This window comes from Dryobates pubescens, chromosome 13 (genome assembly GCF_014839835.1).
Source record: "Dryobates pubescens isolate bDryPub1 chromosome 13, bDryPub1.pri, whole genome shotgun sequence".
Lineage (NCBI taxonomy): Eukaryota > Metazoa > Chordata > Aves > Piciformes > Picidae > Dryobates > Dryobates pubescens.
This window is the reverse complement of record NC_071624.1, coordinates 2,887,828-2,909,129: the sequence shown is the minus strand read 5'-3', so window position 1 is coordinate 2,909,129 and position 21,302 is coordinate 2,887,828. Positions and strand designations below refer to the sequence as shown.

Here is a 21,302-nt window from a genome sequence, read left to right as displayed (position 1 = left end):
GTCAGTTGCTCCTCAGTAACTCCTCAGAAACTGTGTGTTTCTACCCAACAGTTTCTTGCCATTAAGGAAACGACAGGAGCCTCCCGCTCAATGAAAGATGGTGAATGTCCTCATTTTTGGTTAAGCATAGATATTTTCATGTGGCAAGGAGCAGTTTCTGGCATCAAGTTGACCATCAGGAACTGTTTCCATTATAATATTTTCATGTCAAAGGGCTGCACCAGGCTGTCCTTTACAAAAAGCTTATTCCAGCAGATCTGGTTTGACAGGACATTGCATGTGTCCCTGCATGTACTTGGCTGTTCTGCTGACAAAATCCACCCTCTTCCGATGGCTTTGTAACTGAATAAGCTGCTATCCACTGTTTGAATTGTCTGAGTTATTTAAAAATAGACTTTAATGAAGAAGCTGTCTGATCTTTTATAGGAACTGTTCCATGACACTGATGAATATTATTCTGTTAAATGTAATAGAAAGTACTGATGGAGTTGTTTGAAGGGCTTCTCAGAGATGGGACTCAGAAGGCTGGCTCTGACGGCAAACAGAGGCTGGGAGCTTACATAAAATAACACTGCCAGCCAGTGTTATTTTGTGAGCAGTATTTTTGTCTGAGAGAATACTGTTGTTTAGGAAAGCAGATTTGATTTGGACAAGACAAAAACCGGGCTTTACTAGTTTATATCAGATCGATATTTACACTTACAGTGAGAAAAAGAAGCTTCTGCCAATAAGCCTTTGCAGTGTAGACCAGACTTTTTGAGAATTTTTTTTTCTATGCTGAAGATGATGGTATGGGAAAAAAAGGTTTATATTGTTACACATTTTATGAAAAATATAATCATATAAATTATTGTCTGAAAATAATCACTAAAAGCTGTACATTCTTCTGTGGTTTCAGGTGACTTCATAAGGAGGGTATTAAGTATTTAGGAAAGCTTATTAGACATGATGGGCATGCTGTTTTTTGTAGCTCATGTTCACCATATGGGGATGTGGTTACAATCTAACACATTGAGAGCTACATAAACCCTCTCAAATTAATACTACCAGAAAAGAATACCTGGCATTGAACTAGATATAGAAGTTCTCATCTCCTTGCTAAAGATGTTCTCTGGCATCTTTTTTTGATATGTAATCTTTATAATGCAGGTGGGAAAAGTGGTGATAAAAGCACCAGGCTACGTTTATGCTCTCCAGTCAGTGGAGATTAATTACTGCTGATGCAGCTGACAGGAAAGAAGTAGCAATGGGTTTCATTATCAAAACCTAATGGAGTGGATAGAAAAGAGGGATCAGTTGTAATCTTCGACTGATCTGAGACCAATTGATTGAAATATTTCTATAGCTTGTTCTTTAGTCCAAGTGTAATCCAGAAAACAACTAAAACATGCAGCCCAAATACTCTAGCATTGATCTGATAATTGAGAAGATGGGTTGGGCTCTAAACTGCTTAGGCTGAACCTGTTCTGAGTGAATCTATATAGATACGTGACTATGAAATTAGATCCAGAGTGTGTGTAGTTAAAAGTCTTGATTGTTACTTGTGTTGGTCATCTAGGCAAAGAACTGCAAAGCCCATGCAGAGCTACAGGCTGGGGTCAGAGTGGCTGGAGAGCTCCCAAACAGAGAGGGACCTGGGGGTGCTGATTGACACCCGCCTAAACATGAGCCAGCAGTGTGCCCAGGTGGCCAAGAGGGCCAATGGCATCCTGGCCTGTATTAGGAATAGTGTGGCCAGCAGGAGCAGGGAGGTCATTGTGCCCCTGTACTCTGCATTGGTTAGGCCACACCTTGAGTCCTGTGTCCAGTTCCGGGCCACTCAGTTTAAGAAGGACATCGAGATCCTTGAACGTGTCCAGAGAAGGGCAACAAGGCTGGGGAGAGGCCTTGAGCACAAGCCCTATGAGGAGAGGCTGAGGGAGCTGGGATTGTTTAGCCTGGAGAAGAGAAGGCTCAGGGGTGACCTCATTGCCCTCTACAACTACCTGAAAGGTGGTTGTAGACAGGAGGGGGTTGGTCTCTTCTCCCAGGCAACCAGCACCAGAACTAGGGGACACAGTCTCAAGCTGCGCCAGGGGAGGTTTAGACTCGAGGTGAGGAGAAGGTTCTTCACTGAGCGAGTCATTCGTCATTGGAATGGGCTGCCCAGGGAGGTGGTGGAGTCACCGTCCCTGGAGGTATTCAAGAGGAGATTGGACGTGGCACTTGGTGCCATGGTCTAGTCATGAGGTCTGTCGAGACAGGTTGGACTTGATGATCCTTGGGGTCTCTTCCAGCCTTAGCTATACTGTGATACTGTGAAGTCTTATGCAGGCCCAGATTTGTAGATGTTACACTACACTACTGTTATATCTGATAGAGTGGCACTGATTTATTCTAGGAAAGAGTTTTAATATGTTTCTACTTCTATCAGGAAACACATTGGCAGTGAGAGGTGGATTATTTGGGCCTTTTTTTAACCCTATTCTGAAGTGCCAAATATATTGTACTTTTCATTGAAGGATTCTTAATATATTCTAAGTCTTATTTAAGTTACTTGCACTGGGACAGCTGCAGAGCTCTGTCAGATAGTTTACAAATAAAAACACCTATCTGGGAAGTTATAGAGTTTTCCTGCATAGCCTTTCTACAGTTTGCTTGTATTGAAATCTACAATAAGCTGAACAGATTTTTCCCACTTTTTTATAACTTTGTGAAGGACTGGCATTCTTCTTTGAAACAAAAGACAAGCATGAACTGTATCAAAAGAATATGGAGATTTATCCTTTGAAAAAAAGCAGGTTATGAAAAACTTGTAAACCTGAATCTGAGCTCAAGAGCCAGCATCTTCATTACCTTGCACTTCATGCTTTGTCAATAGAACATCACAGAAGTTTAAACCAATAATATTAGAAGTTCTTCAATTCCTTTGAGTTAACTTGTTCCATACAAAGAGTTAAGCCAGTTGCTATGATATCATCTCTTGATAAACATTATTCTCTTGTAGCCCTGCATTGCTCCTTGAAAATATCGCAGTGCAGGTACCATGCAAACTAAGCAAGGTGAGTCAGGTAGGAAGAGGCATAACCAAAGTAGTCTAACAACCCTGTTGCTGCATCTGGAAGTCCAAATCAGGGCAAGGGCCAGAGCTGTCTAGATGTTCATTAGAGACATGGCCAATGATTAATTTATTCCTGCCATTGTGGTTTAGTCACATTCAGCATTCATTTCACTCTGCTATGCAATCAGCATGGCAGTAGAAAATCTGTTTCTGCTTCCCATTTTAAATGGCACAAGTTCACAAAAACTGAAATAGTTCAGTTATGATTATACAAAGCCCTTCTCTGGAAGACAGTTATTTTCCTTTGGTGACTTCTGATGTGGTAACGTTTTAACTAAGTGTTCGTGTTTTCTGTGTATTCAGTTTATGCCATCAAGGAAAGCAATTTGCTATAATGCTGCTCAAGGCACCCATTAGCAGCAAACAGCAATCTGTGTTTTTAGAGAACCAAGGCTATTATTTCACGAAGGGAGCCATTTAGCTCTGCCTTAATCCTATAACCAGTAAAGCCCATCTTCCAGGTGTTATTCTTGACTGCTTTTACTGATGCTGGCCTCTCAAAAATGTGTAGAGAATTAGAGTCTAATTTAGATTAAATTGCTTCATGATTTATTTTAGAAAATATGATGTCATGTATATCATATTACTAAATGGAAATTCTCAAACTTTTTTTGAGATAACAGAAAGAAATTACCATATGGCACCTGCTCTTATTTTTGAACATTTAAGTGAAGAATATTTAACTTAGAAACCTTGTTCCTAAACATTCAGGAAGTTTATTACATCTTTTCATTGTTGATTCTTTGAAGCAGATTTTGGTAACAGTGAATAGTGATAAATATTTTTTCTGATACTAATACTTCAAATGAATTAAATTCTGCAGCCACAGAGCCTATGGTCTGTGTTATAAAGAGATGTTTAAGACCTGACTCAGTTCAGGTCTGACTCTGGCTGAACAGGGTAAAATGACTCCACAGAACTGCTCTGACTTAAGCAGAACTACTTGTAAACCCAACTCCAAGCTACAGGTAGTGGTTCTTTGAATTAGTTCAGAAGTTGACATTTAATTAAAAAGCTGTAAAGAGAAGATAAAAATATATATTTTGAGATAATACTGGTGGCTCACTTGAAATGCCAACTGAATTGTACTACGACTTCACTTGCTTTTGTGACAAAGGCTCAATAGCCTTTCTCTGATCAGGTTAGAATGTATGATCATAGAGTATGGAATTTTTCAATCAATGAATTTGTGTGTTGGAAAAACAGACTGAAGTATTCAGCTGGGTTTTAGGACTACTGCATTGATGTGATGAAAGAGCATTGCTTTAACCTGGTGACAAGAAAATGTAAGCAATTTTTGGCTTCAGGGCATCTCCCGGAAGAACATATTCTTTAAGTGTTAAAATTCTTTTCTCCTACAGATATGTAGAATGACATGACCAAATTTTGAAAGAACAAGAGGTAAATAGCAAGAAAAAGGAAAATCAGAGAACTGAGTCAGTAGAAAAAAGTATTAAATATTATAAGATAGTTTATGGAAGAAATACTACTGTGAGCAGAGAACTACTGGAGCTTGGTTTCCTATGGATTTCATCTCATGGTTGAATTCATTGGCATCAAGATATGAACTCCAGCAGAAGAGTTTCCAGGGTTACAGGCATTTATTGTGTTTATATCCTAAGTGATTTTTCTGGGACGTGATAAGAGTGATTTCAGCTTGTAGCCTGTGTTTTACTGAAGGTGTTCAATCTGACTGTTCATTTTCAGATAAAATTGTATAACTGTTATATCTTACAGAGTATTTATCCTTTGTTGGATTTGTGTGGCCAGTCTATACTGGGAAAATGGTTCAGAAGCTGTGAGGGTGTGAGCAAACAAATACTGTGGACACCTATGCCTCATTTTGTTAACAAATGAGGCTACCAAACCCCTCCCTCAGGCATAAGTACAAGTGTGTTTAAAGGAACACAGCTATAAATCCAAAAGTGAATAAAATAAAGATGAAAAAAAATTTAAAAGGAAATATCTGACTTCAAGTGTAGTGACAAAAGGCAGCAAAGGGCACTGCGTATTGAAAGTAGTTAAAGTTATGCCCTGTGCAGCTTTCACAGGGAGACATTCTATTTAACTTCCATGACACAGAAGTTTACAGTTTACAGGAAAAGTCTTTGTGAAAGGTTTATCATTTTTTTAGCAAGCCTTTCTATGACAGACCATTACATAAATGAAACCCAGCAGCAATCTGAAGTATAACAGCATGAAAACAGGGAAAGAGAATTTCCAGCAATTCTTAAGGTAAGAAGTCATGGTAAGCATAAGTTTATGCTTTCTCTTACTGCCAGTAATCTCTCTGGCCATTGTCTTCATCAAAGCAACAGGAATATAATACTTTTGAGATCTTCCTGACAGTCTTTTTGTCAACTCTTACTGCAGTTTGATCTGCTGATGGAAGAAAGTGGATACTGTGGTTGGACCATAGAGACTCCACAAACTCTGTCAGCCTCTTACAGTCCTTCATTATCTTTTGAGTGCCAAGATGTTTCCTGATGCCCACCTGATGCTTCCATGCCGCAGCTGACATCCATTACTTCTTGTCCTTTCTTTTCTTGCTTTTGGGTATGGATGATAGTGTGAGCCCATGTTCCTGTAGCAGCTTTTCATGTTTGTTCTTATGCCAAGTGGAGCCTTTTTTCCCTGTCATATAAGGAAAAGCTCCTAATCTTTCCATAGATTCCTCCTCCTCTAAGAACTCTGAGATAGGTACTGCCACCTATTGCATTCCTATTTCTGATGCCAGAAACACTGTGAGATTTTTACACTTATTGAAAAGCTTATCTGGTTCATTTTATTTTAAATCTCATTTCACAAAATGTTTTCTTCTAATTCTCACCATCTGCATAACAAGTTTAATCAGCAAGCTGAAATTAATATATCTGCAACCTCTACCCTTAAATCAGTCACAAGTAAAACCTGAAAAGCATGTGCTCTTCTGACGAAACCTTTTCTATCAGTCTTTCCCCACTACAGGAAAATATGTACCCTTGCTTTAAAAAACTCCAAAACAAATAAATGTAATTAAACAACTTTTTTTTTTTTTTTTGGGGGGGGGTGGGGGGGTGGGGGGGGGTGTGAAATTTTATTTGTCGTCATCAGATCTTAATGTAAATGCTGATTTAGAAACCTCAGAGTCTTTGCCAGATGGCAGTGGAGTAGGCATTTTTCACAAGTCACAAACCAGCAGAGCACCTAGGATATTCCTGGAACATTTGAAACCCATTCTGTGCACATAGTATGTAGCTGACCCTTCAGAGCTGAATAGAAAGATAGCATCTTAGAATTAGCCACAGAATGTTACTGGTAGGCACATTTGCCACATTATTCTACGATGTTTGCCCAAAGTCTTGCTTTCTTCTAACAACTGATAAGAAAATGCTAGTTAAATTTAGGGAGAGAAATCATCTCAAAGCAGAGTTTTGGGAACCTACCATAAACATTTCTTACACACACCTTCATAATTTTTATTTGAAAAATCCAGTGACAGAGAATTCTACATACTCTGCACAATATTGTACTCACTAGGAAGTCCTTTTGTTATAGTACAGGCTTCTCTGTTTTGTGCATCAGGTTGCTAGTAAATTCCCTTCGTTTACTGTATTTGAGTAATATTCTCTGCTAGGAAAAGAATCAATGTAAATGGTAATCCTTCAAAAGAGCTGAGACAGCATTGCATTCCAGAGGGCTGAAAAAATGTGAATGAACATTCTCTGATTTACCAGTGAGGTCTGTTCCTCCAGTGTAAGTATTTAATCTGCTGTCAAGGAGACCAGGGACTTTGTATAGCTTAGAGACCAACCTAACACCACAAATATGGTCCAAACAAGAATACCTTTGGAAGTAGTTACAATGTGCCAGGCAAGATTATGGAACAGGTCATGTTGAGTGCAGTCACACAGAACTTGGAGGATGGCCAAGGGATCAGGCCCAGCCAGCATGGAGTTAGGAAGGGCAGGTCCTGCCTGACCAACCTGATCTCCTTCTATGATCAGGTGACCTGCCTGGTGGATGTGGGGAGGCCTGTGGATGTAGTCTAGGTGGACCTCAGCAAGGCCTTTGACACCGTTCCCCATAGCAAACTCCTGGTCAAGCTGTCAGCCCATGGCTTGGATAGGAGCACACTGCATTGGGTTAGGAACTGGCTGGAGGGCTGAGCCCAGAGAGTGGTGGTGAATGGTGCCACAGCCAGCTGGCAGCCAGTCACTAGTGGTGTGCCCCAGGGATCAGTGCTGGGCCCCATGCTCTTTAACACCTTTATTGATGATCTGGATGAGGGCATCGAGTCCATCATCAGTAAATTTGCTGATGACACCAAGCTGGGGGCAGGAGTTGATCTGCTGGAGGGTAGAGAGGCTCTGCAGAGGGACCTCGACAGGCTGGACAGATGGGCAGAGTCCAACGGCATGAGATTTAACACATCCAAGTGCCGGGTTCTGCACATTGGCCACAGCAACCCCATGCAGAGCTACAGGCTGGGGTCAGAGTGGCTGGAGAGCAGCCAGGTGGAGAGGGACCTGGGGGTGCTGGTTGATGGTAGGCTGAACATGAGCCTGCAGTGTGCCCAGGCAGCCAAGAGGGCCAATGGCATCCTGGCCTGCATCAAGAACAGTGTGGCCAGCAGGAGCAGGGAGGTCATTGTGCCCCTGTACACTGCACTGGTTAGGCCGCACCTCGAGTACTGTGTCCAGTTCTGGGCTCCTCAACTTAGGAAGGATGTTGACTTGCTGGAGCGTGTCCAGGGAAGGGCAACAAAGTTGGTGAGGGGCTATGAGGAGAGACTGAGGGAGCTGGGGTTGCTTAGCCTGGAGAAGAGGAGACTCAGGGGTGACTTTATTGCTGTCTACAACTACCTGAAGGGGGGTTGTAGTCAGGCAGAGGTTGGTCTCTTCTCCCAGGCAAGCAGTACCAGAACAAGAGGACACAGTCTCAGGCTGCACCAGGGGAGGTTTAGGCTGGAGGTTAGGAGGAAGTTTTACACAGAGAGAGTGATTGCCCATTGGAATGGGCTGCCTGAGGAGGTGGTGGGGTCGCCGTCGCTGGGGGTGTTCAGAGCGAGGCTTGACAGGATGCTTGGTTGCATGGTTTAGTTGATTAGGTGGTGTTGGATGATGGGTTGGACACGATGATCTCGAAGGTCTCTTCCAACCTGGTCTGGTCTATTCTATTCTATTCTATTCTATTCTATTCTATTCTATTCTAATGCAACATAATGAATATCTCCTCTGTCTCCCAGTTCTGTGCATGAAGTTGTAAAGGATGCTGAAAGTTCTTATCAGTATGTGCAGGAAGGAAATGTTGTTTTGGAGTGTAAAAAACCTTGCATGTTTTCTCACTCCTTGCTAAAAGGCCTAAAATGTAAATTTGCTGAATTGAAAAAAATATAGGGCCAGCTCAGGTTTTCTTCTAATCCAGGTGTGGCTGTTTCAGGCTATGCCTTTAAAAATTAGCTGCAGATTTTTGAGCAGAAGAGTGAAGAAGTATAAACAATTCACAGTTGGGTGTAAAAAGGAAAACAAAAGATTATTCTAAACTAATTTCATTGGCCAGGTGTGATATGTACCCCCAGCAATATCTCACATTCCACTTCATTCCTTTCTCTCTCTTCTGGCTGTTGAGGCTGCTTTCTGCTCTGCTCAGCTGGGAGGACCTTATCAGCCTAACCTTGAGATAAGAGCACTAACTCTCTAACATCTCTTTCTCTTTTCTTCTAATTAGATGAAAAGTGGGGAACACTGGGGAGAAGAGCAGAGCATTTTCCCCCGTTCATGGGGGTTTCCTTGCTGTTTTCTGATTGTAAATACCTGTATACTATTGTAAATACTGTATACTATTGTAAAGACTGTATATTTGTGCACTATTGTAAATACTGTATATTTGTACATATTCATTGCATTCCATTATAGAGTGTAGTTTTGCTTGTAAATGTAGCTTCCATTTGCTTTCCCGGCTGAGTGAGCCAGGTCTACTCAAGTGCCCACTGCCTACTTAATTTTCTTCCCAACAATATCCAGTAGGTAAAACTAGTAAGCACAGGAAGGAATCAGTTGAAGAATGCTTGCTTTCCATCTTCTTACTCGTCACTTGTAAATTCATGATAGTTCTCTGTGATATACGAAAGCTTTTCCTGTGCTTTATGACTTGGTGTGCAGTTACAAAACCCTGCACTGTGCAGGCTCACCCCTGGCAAGAGCCAACTATGAGAAATGTCACTGATTAAAACATGCACATTTTGAGTCCTAGTTACCATTTTGTTCTGATAATATTTTGAAAGCTTAATGAATTGTGATACTGCTTATCTTAGCAACTAGCAGAGACTTAGAAATAGGAATTAAATATGTTTCTCCTGGAAAGACCAGATCAGGGACAACTAATTAAAAATCAGGAGTTTATAATCTGTATGTGCAGTTTTTTCTGTGTGAATGAACATTAAAAAATTGCTTAGCTGAAAGACACAGGAAGTCTGATACCAGGTCAACTTTTATGAGGAGAAGCAAAATCCAATTCATAAGAATATCCTGATGTACATCATTCTATGCCCATGGCCATGTAAATGTTAGTGACATACTAATCACATTTGGGGTTTTGCAGATATAACTTCGTTTTCAGCTGAGAGACCTGTCTCACTCCAATGCTGAACTACTTACACTGACAAGCTAAGAAGCAGGTGGGGATGGGGACAAAGCGTATGTTCCACCATTTCTGTTCTTTTCTCCAGTTCCTTACCACTGATCTGTTTAATGAATTTTCACTCCTGCCATACTGAACAGAAGATGGATGTCTATGGACAAAAGACAACTGAAATGGTTATAAAGTTAATGTGAAAGTTTGTATGTCTGCAAGGCAAGGTTGTAGGAAAGACAGTATATTTTACTAGACTAATTTATATAGTTGGGGAAAACAGATGAGCTTATGGGCATACAAGCCCTGCTTCAGTTCTGCTGAACATGTGCACACATTTTGTTGAATCATTTCAGTTTCCATCCCTAGTTAACTCTAATTTGCCTTTAGCAAAGAATATGAATTCTTTTGAAAAAGGCTCAATAAAACTCAGAAGAATTGCATGGAAATTACTTTTCCTTTCAAACTCTTTGAAAGGTAAGTACAAGGTGAAGATTTCAGCACACTGCGTAATTTTTATGTCTAAGGTCTATGTGTAGTCTGCAGTTTTATAGCTGTAAGTATGACTTACTTTTCACATCATGGAGTAACTCTTGAATGTAGAGCTTGCTTCAAGCAGTGGATCTCACCACTGGGATTATTAGTAGGATTCCAGTTCTAACTGGGGGTTAGCAGCATTGCCCAATCCACATCAGGGCCGTGTTAAGGAGCTACAGCATTTCACACTGATCATGAGACATTTATCAGGAGATAACTTCTGGCAGCTATAGACCTGGGCCAAATTCAAATGAATAACCTGGATGTGAAAGGCCGTATATTGTGTCCAGTGAGCCGTTCTGTTGCCTGGAACTGTGGACTTAGTGATCCACGACTAAATTAAATAGAAACAGTCTAATGAATACCCAATTTTACTCAGTCATCCAAATATTTTATGATATTATAGCACTGTGGAGAGATATACTGTGGCTGAGATAATTGTGACTTAATTTTCAGCCTTGTTGTTAAAGGACATTCTTCTGGAAATGATTGCAACAATGCAGTAATGCATTATTTGCAAGAAAATTACTTTTATTTAACTCCATTCCTTGAAATGCAAAGGAATTTATGATGTTTGTATGTAGCTGTTGGATGTTATTTCTATGGAATGCGTTTGTTTCCATAAGCAGGCACAAAAGACAGTGGCAGAACAGTGTCAAAGAGTTACTGCAAATCCAGGTTGGTTCTTCTTTTTAGATAAAAGATAACGGGATAACAGTGCAATGAAGGTCTGGGTGTCTTTCTGGTCAATTTTACATTTTCTTCTTAAATACCTGATGGCACACCTGGTCTTCACATGTCAGTTCCTACAGTATTAAAACAATTAGAAAATTAAGAATTAAGAAAATAAAGAATAGTAAAAGTTGCATTTTGCATACACAGCAGATCCCACCAGATATTCCTACAACTGTGCCATGGCACTGGAAAGATACACTTATGAAAAAGAGAAAAGAAAGAATAATGTAGTAGATTGAACCAATCAGCAGGCACACACTACGTGTTGAATAATGAGATTTTGACAATTTAATTGAGCTCTAAGACAAATAAACATGAAAAAATGCATTAAAATTGTCTTTAATGTAAGGCTTTTTCATACTTTGTTATTAAAAAAATATACTGTAATAGTTTGTAATTCATGTGTTACCTCATAATTCATGAGAAGCAATGAAATAAGGAAATTTGACAGGAAAAAAAAGAAGGGGAAAAAAAGAGGATGCTTTACAAAGATGAGGACATTTACTTCAGAGTTGCACCCAGCTATTTTGCCTACTGTTGCATCTGACCTCTTAAAAGTGTCACATCTGCTTGTTGTTGTGCAGATACTTAGGTTACTGTTCTGATTAGCCAACCAAATTAGACTTTGAAGTGAGTTGAAGCTGGCTTTTTGGCTAGCAATTAGCCAAACCTGCCATAGAGTTTCTGAAGACTGTTCTAAAATCTACCTGGTCTCTGTCTCTATTCAGTCTTAGACTGAATCTTGGTGCCTTTTTTTAGGGGTGTTTTGAATATGTGTTAAAACAGAGTTGAAAAGGTGTACTAGACAGCTGGCTTTTAGTTAGGAGGCAGATAGAATCATAGAATTGTTAGGTCTGGAAGGGACCTCAAGGATCATCTAGTTCATTTCTTTGACCTTCCGAGCATGTAGGCTTGAGGCAATGTCATTGGCCATGCCAGCTATCTGTAGGGTAAACTTGTGAAGGAATAGATCTGTAGATGCAAATAATGAAACAGAGCAATGAGCTTTCTTCTCTTATCTTTCTTCACTCATCTATTGCATCATTCAACATTATCATGCCTATATCTTCATTACTTTCCTGAGAAACTGGAATCATAATCGTTATGTGTCTATTACATTGAAATCTTTCTGAACTTCAGTGGCTCCTTATTTCCTGAACATGCTCTTCATGTTCAGGACTCACCTCCTTTATCTTTGGGCTCCAGCTTTCTAACTCAGATGTATTAATGTTGTGACTTTTTATTGTAGTAGCACAAAATCATTGCAGTGTAAGTTGTTTGCAGGATCCTCTTGAGTATCCAGAGGTTTCTGATCTTATCACAGCATAGTGTGCTAAAATGTTATGGTGCTTCTTTCAGAACAAAACCCAATCATTTTCTTGCACTCTGTCCCATACTGGAACTTTTGTGGAGGTTTTCTTGGTAGGTTTTTGTGTTTTGGGGGCTTTGGTTTTGGTTTTTTGTTGTTGTTGTTTGTCTTTTTTGTTTGCTTGGTTGGTTGGTTTGGTTTTTTTCTGGTCTGGTTGGTTCTTTGGTTGTTTTTTCTAGCAGTGATTATATAAGAATGAGATGCTTAGAGGTGTGATGTTACATGAAGGAACAACATCTGGAAGGCAGTTGACTGGAACAAAAAACCCCACAGCAGAGCTATGACTTAATTGGGAGCAGATGGAAAGAAATTGAGCATTCCTCAGTTGTCACAGGGGGGGTGGGGAGGTGTTCCTTAGAGTTCAGGGATCAGAACTCTCTAAATAAAGACCATTCTAACTAGAACAAGTAGCAAACTCTTTGAAATAGAAAACTGTACTTGCAGTCTCAGTTGTGTGCTGTGTATCAGTATAGCAGTATAGCAGCCCTTACCAGATGCAGTAGGTCTCCTTCAATCCAGTGTTTCCAGCCTCTGTTATTCTTTTCACCTTTCTGAACACATATCAGTTTGTCACCATCCCAGGTCACTAGACTCTGCACAAATCAGATGTGTTAACAAAAAGTTAAAAATACATGAAAATCAACTCCATCAATAAATTAGAAAACACAATTACAGTTGCTTCCTAGCATTCTCGAGCTTCCTTCCAAGAAAACTTGAGTCAACCAAAACCTGAATGCTTTCAAAATGACAACAGCATACTGATGTGAAGCTTTTATAGTGCGTTATTGTCATTTTGCCTTATTTCTTCACATACTTGAATATGAAATGTCCATACTAACTAGTGAATCACCGAGTGAATTAACAGGTACTTGTGCAATGTATGCAAATTGTAATTTTCTTTTCTTTTTGTTTAAAGCCATTACTAAAAACTTTATAAGGTTTCATGAGCAAAGATCTGGGCCCTTACACCAACTGGTGCTGTGCTAACACCTTTCTAGATCTGCATTAAAAAATCTGTTAATATTGTCTCATACCATAACTTTATTTCCATCTTTTCATGCACTTCCATAAGACCTTTAAAGAGATACAATCATAAGTTGGACAATGTGCTCCAGCTGACCCTGCTTGAGCAGAGGGGTTGGACTAGGTGATCTCAAGGGGCCCCTCCTATCCATGTCATGACTTGATGTAGTTCTATCACTAATAAAGTATTTGGTATGATGATTCTTGTCCAGGAGCAGGATGACTATTAAGGAAAAGTTCTCTTTACAGGCTAAATTCTCTACTCAGACAGGCTACCATACATTCAAAGCAACTTTGTTTGAATTGTTCAATATTTGCACTGTTGTACTTTGGGGAGGCATTTAACATGTATCATAGGCAAATCCTCATCAGAGACCAGTTACAGTTGGTGTAAGTTCAGTTATTAAAAGGCTTCAAGAGTATTGGGAGCTGAATTAATTTTGTAGTTCAGCACTGGATGATTTATTTCTCTTATGTGGGAGCTTTCTATTAATAATGAGGCAAAACTCATTCCATTTCATAACTTCTTTTTTATTTACGGGATTTTTAAGCTACATGCTCTTTGAATTATCCATGCCCTCTTCACATTTAAATATTGCCTACCAGTTTTATTACCTTCCTCTTACTTTAGTGTGTTTGAAGCTTTGTTTTGTTAATGAAATCACTAGAAAATTCTTTTAAACCTGTCCAGAGAATAATGGTACAACATGCTTCCTTTTTCCTTATCCTCTTGTTAGAAACAAGTAATATATATTTTTTTTAGAAAAGAGCATTAGGGAAAAATGATTAAAGCAGACAGGGTTATAATTGTACAAGCTGTGTTTCCTTCCTTCCTTCCAAATAATTCATAATGAGGAGCAGAGTCTGCAAGTGAAATGATTTTGTATAGAAAGGCAATGGCTTTGATAGTGGTGAAGAGTACTAGAGGAGCATTAGTCTATCCTCTGTCCTCTCTACCTTTGACCATCTTGCCAAATTATTTTAGGGCTGAGAAAAATGTACAACAGAACCAGTGTTAATAGAGAAATGTGAAGCTGAATTTTGTAAGTGAATTTAATTAGTGCTCGTAAGTATTCTTTCCCTCACTGATTTCTCTGGATACCGCCTTGTTTGAATGCTTCACAGGAACAGGTTTACTACTTGAGTCTGTCTGTGACAGGAGGTAGGGCAAGGGCTAATTCACAACATTCTCTTTGATCCAAATGTTCCTTGTCCACTTATCCCATCAAAAGGTGTCTGAACATACAACCACAGCTCCCTAGAGGAATTCTAATCTAAAAATATTCTAATTCTAAAGATATTAAACCATGCATTGCTGAGTCTCCTTGCCTGTCTATCACTGCCAGTAGCCCTTCCACCTCTATCAGTGGTGGCTTTGACTCACAGTATTTTCTTGTCCTTCCCAAAGCTCCCTCTACAGTAATAGCTTAGTTCAGGTTTATTTGTATAATGTGTAACTATTAAAGTGTTGAACTGAGGTTGAACAAGCCCTGATTGAAATTAATGTGTTGAACATAGCCATTTAGAACTGAACATTTACATGGACACAGGGAAAGTCCTACATTCAAAGTGATGAATTTACAATTTCATTAAGGAAGATACATATGTGAAAACACAGTCTTTCTACTCTCTAAGTACAAAAAGGTGTATCAGAGAAAAGCTGTGAAAATTCTGTACTACAAAAACATGTTATTAATGATTGTCCTCACATATCTGAGACACCATAAAATAAATGCTTGTAGCAGGAAACAAAACCGTCTCAAGATGTGAATTATTTGTGGTTTATAAAAGTCCTCTCATGTATGTAAAATATTACATTGCTTTTTTTCCCATGTATTCAGCTGGGTTTAGAAGTGCTCACTCCTGGTGCTGGTACCATTTTTTTACCTTTACAATTCGGTTATCCAGCCCTTTGGTGTGTTCCTCGAACTCCACTCCCACGGTGAAATTCAGTTCATAGTTTCTTAAAGTACTGATTGTTTTTGTTTTAAAATTATCTCCATCTTGAACAATCTCCTTTGTTTGTTTCAAGTGTTTTGCAATCTTACGAGTGGCAAAATCAATACCTGTCAAAAATCGGGAGAGTTCCACAATGAGAATTCCAGTATGCTACTAAAAATCAAACCCCACAGCCCTCATATTTACACTTAATGGAAAACCCCAAGCATATGATGTAGAACACAGTTACTCAAATGATGCTTTTACCTGCAACATTTTGAAGAGATGAACATTTCAGATAAAAATAATCTTTTGTTCAAAAACAAGCTTTAAATTTGAGGATTTTTCACTGATTATAAACTTACGTGTTAACACGATACCTTTGGAAATGTGAGCAGAGCTACAACATACCACCAGTAGTGACTGGATGCTGGCATGTTACATCATCCAAATCTCCAGGGTATTTGAAGGATGTGAAATAGGGTCTATTAAGACTGACATATCCTCTTTGGCCTCACTCACATGAAGCTGTGGCATGCCTGCAGTGCTGTTATCATTTTATGCCTGGGAGACATTCCCTTTTCAAAACATGCAGTATAAATCATGTAGCTCTTAGGCACATGAAGGTACTGGGATGTGTCCTGCAGGGTTACAAGCATTGGCTATGACTTAAAAGAAGGATCTCAGAATAATCATAGAATAGTAGCTGGTTTGGGTTGGAAGGGGCCTCTAAAGATCATCTAGTCCAATCATCTTGCAGTGGCCAGGGAACAGATTCATACTATTCCTTTAGTGTGTTACAATGAGTATGTCCTCAATGGGATTTTGGCATCTTACTTTTATGATGAACCTGTAGTTTGTGGGAGTATACCAGAGGTTAAAATTATAATAATGAACAAAAAAGAAACAATGAAATAAAAGCCTGACTTATCCTTTGTTAGACAGCTGCCACAAAAGTAAATTTTAGTTTAGATGTTGAAGGGAGACAAATGCAAAGCTGAAAGTCAAAAAAGTATCAAATTACAGCATTTGACAGTCTGTTTAATATTCTGTCAACATTTTATGCAGTTCTGATCTCCTAAACATCCTGATTTTCCTCCTGATGAAGACTTACATTATGATGTAAACAACTGTTCACAACTGAATGCATTGAAAGTTGCTAAAAGGAGAATATATATTACTAGGATGACAATTTGCCTCATACAGTCCACCTAACACCAGCTGCATTACCATCTGCAATAAATATTTCTGACCAGCTGGAAGTGAATCTTATTATGGTGCTATGCAAATGAAATACTCTCACATGCTTCTGCAAGAGACTGAAAAATGTTTGGGGTTTGTTAGCCATCTTTTAGTGGTTTCACATGTGAGTTAATCATTGTCAGCTCAGCAATGCCACATACTAATGGAGCCTTTTTTCTTTTGTTAGATTCATTACACTACTTGTGAAATACTAATCAACTTGTGTAAGAGGATTGGCTTGGAAAAAAAAGTGACTTTTTAACATGGGGAATAATGTTCTTATTCAGTATTTACGTTCAAGGCTTCTTGGGTATATTTTATCTGCTGTGATGGGTATGTCTGGGTCTGATTTATGGCCAGGTAACATAAAATTTCTTCTCTCTGAGGAAAAAAAACCCAAAACTCTAGCTGTCTAGAGAAATGCTAATACATTAGTCTTGTAGCTCCTGGAGAAAAAAAAAATCAGGGGCAGGGGGTATTAAAGCATGGTTTTCATAACTGCATTTTGTACAGTACAAGCAATAAAAATGATTTATTGTTCTGTTATAGTAGATTAAAATACTTTGTAACAGGTATATGATAAAAATCAAAGTTTCTGGCTTAAAGGTCAACACTATTATTTAATTAAAGTGTAGAATTTAAAGTGTGGGTGAATAAAAAAAACCCACAAAACCCCAGTGTGCTTTGAACCTGAGCACTGTAATACCTAAAATACCAGCCACATGTAAAATTGTGAGAAATGGAGCAGAAGAATCTCTTTACCCCTATTAATGTAGTATCTTTCTGAGACTCATCTCTAGTGGTAGGCATCTTTGCCTTGGCCTTTTTTTACTAATTCATTGGCAGTTTTTAATTAGTACAACTTATAGTGTATATATATGCATGCATATACAATAAACCATGATCTACTTATGAAGAGCCAGATCCAAACAACTGGTGCAGATAGGTCCTTATTCCAACCACTTGCTGGCATCTTGTTGGGAAAGCAGTCTAAAAATGTTATCAGAAAGTTGAGTGACTGCCTGTCCAGTACAGTCTGCACAAGGTAGGCAATGAATCAAATATTTCCCAGGAAACACACTTATTCCTTATTTTAACACATTTTTCCTCTTTGTTTCAGGCTATTGAGTGGGTCAGAGTCTTTTATTCTCATGAACTGTTACTATCTTTTTTTAAGCAGTCTTCTGAGAATTGGAAGCCCATATTCCAAACCTAACTGTAGGCTGAATCCATCCATTATTCTCACAATTTCCACTGGGCTATATGAAATCAGAAAGGGATCAAAGATCCACTTGGTTTAGTAATAAGAATGCAATAATTCATTTACTGACTGAAATGACTGTAAAGATGCCACTGAGACGCAAGGAGGAACTGTTGTGGACTACCTCATTTAAATATTTTACAGTCTGAGCAAACATGTTCTTTATATCTCCATTAACTTGACTCAACACCTTTTGAACAAAGCAGAAGAAGCCACATGCCTATCTCAACTTTAGCCTGAAAAAGCTCTTGATTATCACCATCACTATTACAGAGGTGTCAGGTGTCAGCTACTGTAGAAAGGCAGAGAAAGAAGAGTGAAAGAATATAGAAATCAATGACCACTAGACAGAAAACAATGAGACATCTGGGAATGAGAATGGCTTAGAGCAAGTTTGGCCTAAATTAGAAGCATAAAAATAAAATACAGGTTTGATTTTTTTTCCACATGCCGATTTACAATTCAGAGCCAGACAGACTCCTCCAGTCCAGGTTAAATTAGCCAACTCTAATGCCTGCTTTTCCTGGGTAACTTTTATAGACATCATGTGTGGTAAGGAAACAGTGGTCCTTTATTCCCTTCATCTGTGATTAGAATAGACTAGACTAGAATAGATCAAGTTGGAAAAGACCTTTGAGATCATGAAGTCCAATCTATCACCCAACACCATCTAACCCTGGCACCAAGTGCCTCATCCAGTCTCTTCTTAAACACCTCCAGGGATGGTGACTCCACCACCTCCCTGGGCATCCCATTCCAATGGCAAATCACTCTTTCTGTGAAGAACTTCTTCCTAACATCCAGCCTAAACCTCCCCTGGTGCAGCTTGAGACTGTGTCCTCTTGTTCTGGTGCTGATTGCCTGGGAGAAGAGAACAACCCCCAGCTGGCTACAACCTTCCTTCAGGTAGTTGTAAGCAGCAATAAGGTCTCCTCTGATCCTCCTCTTCTCCAGGCTAAGCAGCCCCAGCTCCCTCAGCCTCTTCTCATAGGGCTTGTGCTCCAAACCCCTCCCCAGCTTTGTTGCCCTTCTCTGGACACGTTCTGGCAAGTCAACATCCTTCCTAAACTGAGGGGCCCAGAACTGGACACAGTACTCAAGGTGTGGCCTAACCAGTGCTGAGTACTGCTGAGGGGCAGAATGACCTCCCTGCTCCTGCTGGCCACACTGTTCCTGATAGAGGCCAGGATTCCATTGGCCTTCTTGGTCACCTGGGCACACTGCTGGCTCATGTTCATCTTACTATCAACCCGTACCCCCAGGTCCCTTTCTGCCTGGCTGCTCTCCAGCCACTCTGACCCCAGCCTGCAGCACTGCATGGGGTTGTTTCAGCCAATGTGTGGAACCTGGCACTTAGATGTGTTAAATCTCATGCCCTTGGACTCTGCTCATCTGTCCAGCCTGTCAAGGTCCCTCTGCAGAGCTCTCCTACCTTCTAACAAATCAACAGCTGCCCCCAGCTTGGTGTAGCACAGCTTGAAGAAGATTCCTGATTCTCATAATTACATTTCTCAAGCATGTATAAATATAACTCATGTTTTTGTTTGTTTGTTTTGTTGTTATGTTTGGAATGCAGCTATATTACTGCAGTGAGGGAAAGGTGATGACTGTTCTCTCAATGCCGATTCAATCTTCTGAAGAAGAAATTCTGGGAAAAGGTTGATATCTTCTATTATTTCTTATTTTCAGCAAATTAAAGATCTGCATCTACCCTAAGTAGAGGAAGGATTTCCTGCACAGTACTTACATAATCATAATGACTTGGATCAAAAAGTGTATAACTTTATGAGAACAAAAATGATTGAAAGTCAATTTATATTGAAAATAACAGGTGCAGCAAAAGAAGACATTTGCCTCATAAAATTATTTTCAGTCATTGAAAAAATGGGATTTGTCAGTGTGGGGATAAAAATTTCTACAAACAGCATAAACTGATCTTGATATGAACTGACTAGGATTCGGTTGACTGTTTTGGTCCTCTAGCATCTACAAAGAGTATACTTAACATGCTACACAATGGGTACACAAATTGCAGCTATCAGGCTTCTAATGACAAAGAGGCTAACAAGTAGTAAATGAAAGTTGACTAAACTTCTCTTTCTGCATATTGTTGTAATTAATGATAGTCATAGCCAAGTGAACTAAAGCTTTGTTAACCCAACCTTTAGTTTAAGAACTCCTGTGACCTAAGTCTTCGTGTTGTGTAAGGATTATTCCCACAAAAATTCTCAGAAATATCTGCCCTATTATCTTTAAATGCTTTAAAAGTTTTTTATCCCCTTTACTATGCCACTATGCAAACGGTACATGCAATTTCTACTTGCTCAAAGGAGTAATTAAATACTAAATGTTATTGTTGCTTTACTGGTATAGAATATCCTATTCCTCTTTAACAGAGCCACCCAGGTTGTGGCTTGACTGTTACAGGAAGTATGCACCAGGAAGAAAAAAGACCTGTATCTGAAGGCCCAATTTCTTTGGCTAAAAGTCTTCTATTGCTTATATCCTTAGATCATTATAATTATAAGCATGTAACAAATACTTGATTTTTAATGATTAGCAGAAACCTCATGCCACCCACTACAGAAACAGTCTCCTTAAGGAAGTATTTTACTTCTAACTGAAATATTTTCTCTTTATATGGATTTTTTCATTTACCTAAAGCAACCATGTAGCCTTCAAAGTTGTCATTGGTTTCCATTTCCCATGTCCCATTGTAATCTGCAGGCATGATGGCAAAAGCTGAAGGCCAACTTCAGATCAAATGGTGTGATGAGACTAGAAACAGGATCTGCTAAGAGAATGCTTTATAAACCTTTTCATATCTTTTTTTTTTTTTTAATAAGGTTTATGGTTTTCTAGATAATACAGTGAAAGGGTCAGAGTGATAACCTTAGAAAACTTTGCCTTCATTAACAAAGTTCACTTGAACAGCTGGCACACAAGGGACACTTTCTGAAATATGTAGTAATACAGGATAAGATTTTACTGTGACCTTTGTAAAGAACTAGTAGCTATTATGGGATACCTTTGAAACATATTGAACACGGTGGCAAATTGTACAACAAAGGTAAAGTTTCCAAGGTGAATTCTCTCTTTCAGTTCCTTTCCATGTCTCACTTTTCCCTGTGAAGAAGCAGTCTCACAGAGCTGACACACTTAGAACTCCTAGTTAAACTGGTGGAAGTCTTCAATGCACGATAAATGCAAAGCAGGGCAAAAAAGGGTATATTTATCTTTAAGAGATTTTGTTTTCCTTTGATTTGTAAAATGTTTATATACCAATAGCTGCACTTTCCCCAACTGCGCTTGCATATTTTTGTTTTAATTTAACTGAAGTTTTAGTCTAGGAAAGTAAATTGAAATCAATAATAGTTAGTCCATCCTACTGTAAAAATTATTTTTAATAACTCTGAAATATAGCTGTTTGTATTAGAAAAGGATTTTTCATCCTGCAGCATTATCACACAGTATCACACAGTATC

General features: G+C 39.1%; 1 protein-coding gene across 1 annotated transcript; it reads right to left on the bottom strand.

Moving 5' to 3' along the window:
• Nucleotides 1-11,001: 11,001 nt before the first annotated feature.
• On the bottom strand, nt 11,002-20,548 carry RBP2 (retinol binding protein 2). Its single transcript, XM_009904810.2, has 4 exons — nt 20,476-20,548; nt 15,264-15,442; nt 12,845-12,946; nt 11,002-11,055 (listed from the first exon to the last, which is right to left on the bottom strand). The coding sequence occupies exons 1-4, from the start codon at nt 20,546-20,548 to the stop codon at nt 11,002-11,004; spliced, it is 408 nt and encodes a 135-aa protein (XP_009903112.1).
• Nucleotides 20,549-21,302: the final 754 nt, after the last annotated feature.

Excerpts from the sequence above, each read along its gene's own strand:
- RBP2 (XM_009904810.2), bottom strand. The coding sequence starts at position 20,548 with ATGCCTGCAGATTACAATGGGACATGGGAAATGGAAACCAATGACAAC. Across the intron at positions 15,443-20,475 it reads AGGCTACATGGTTGCTTTAG|GTATTGATTTTGCCACTCGT; the intron begins GTAAATGAAAAA and ends GATTTTTGACAG. Across the intron at positions 12,947-15,263 it reads TGGATAACCGAATTGTAAAG|AGTCTAGTGACCTGGGATGG; the intron begins GTAAAAAAATGG and ends TGATTTGTGCAG.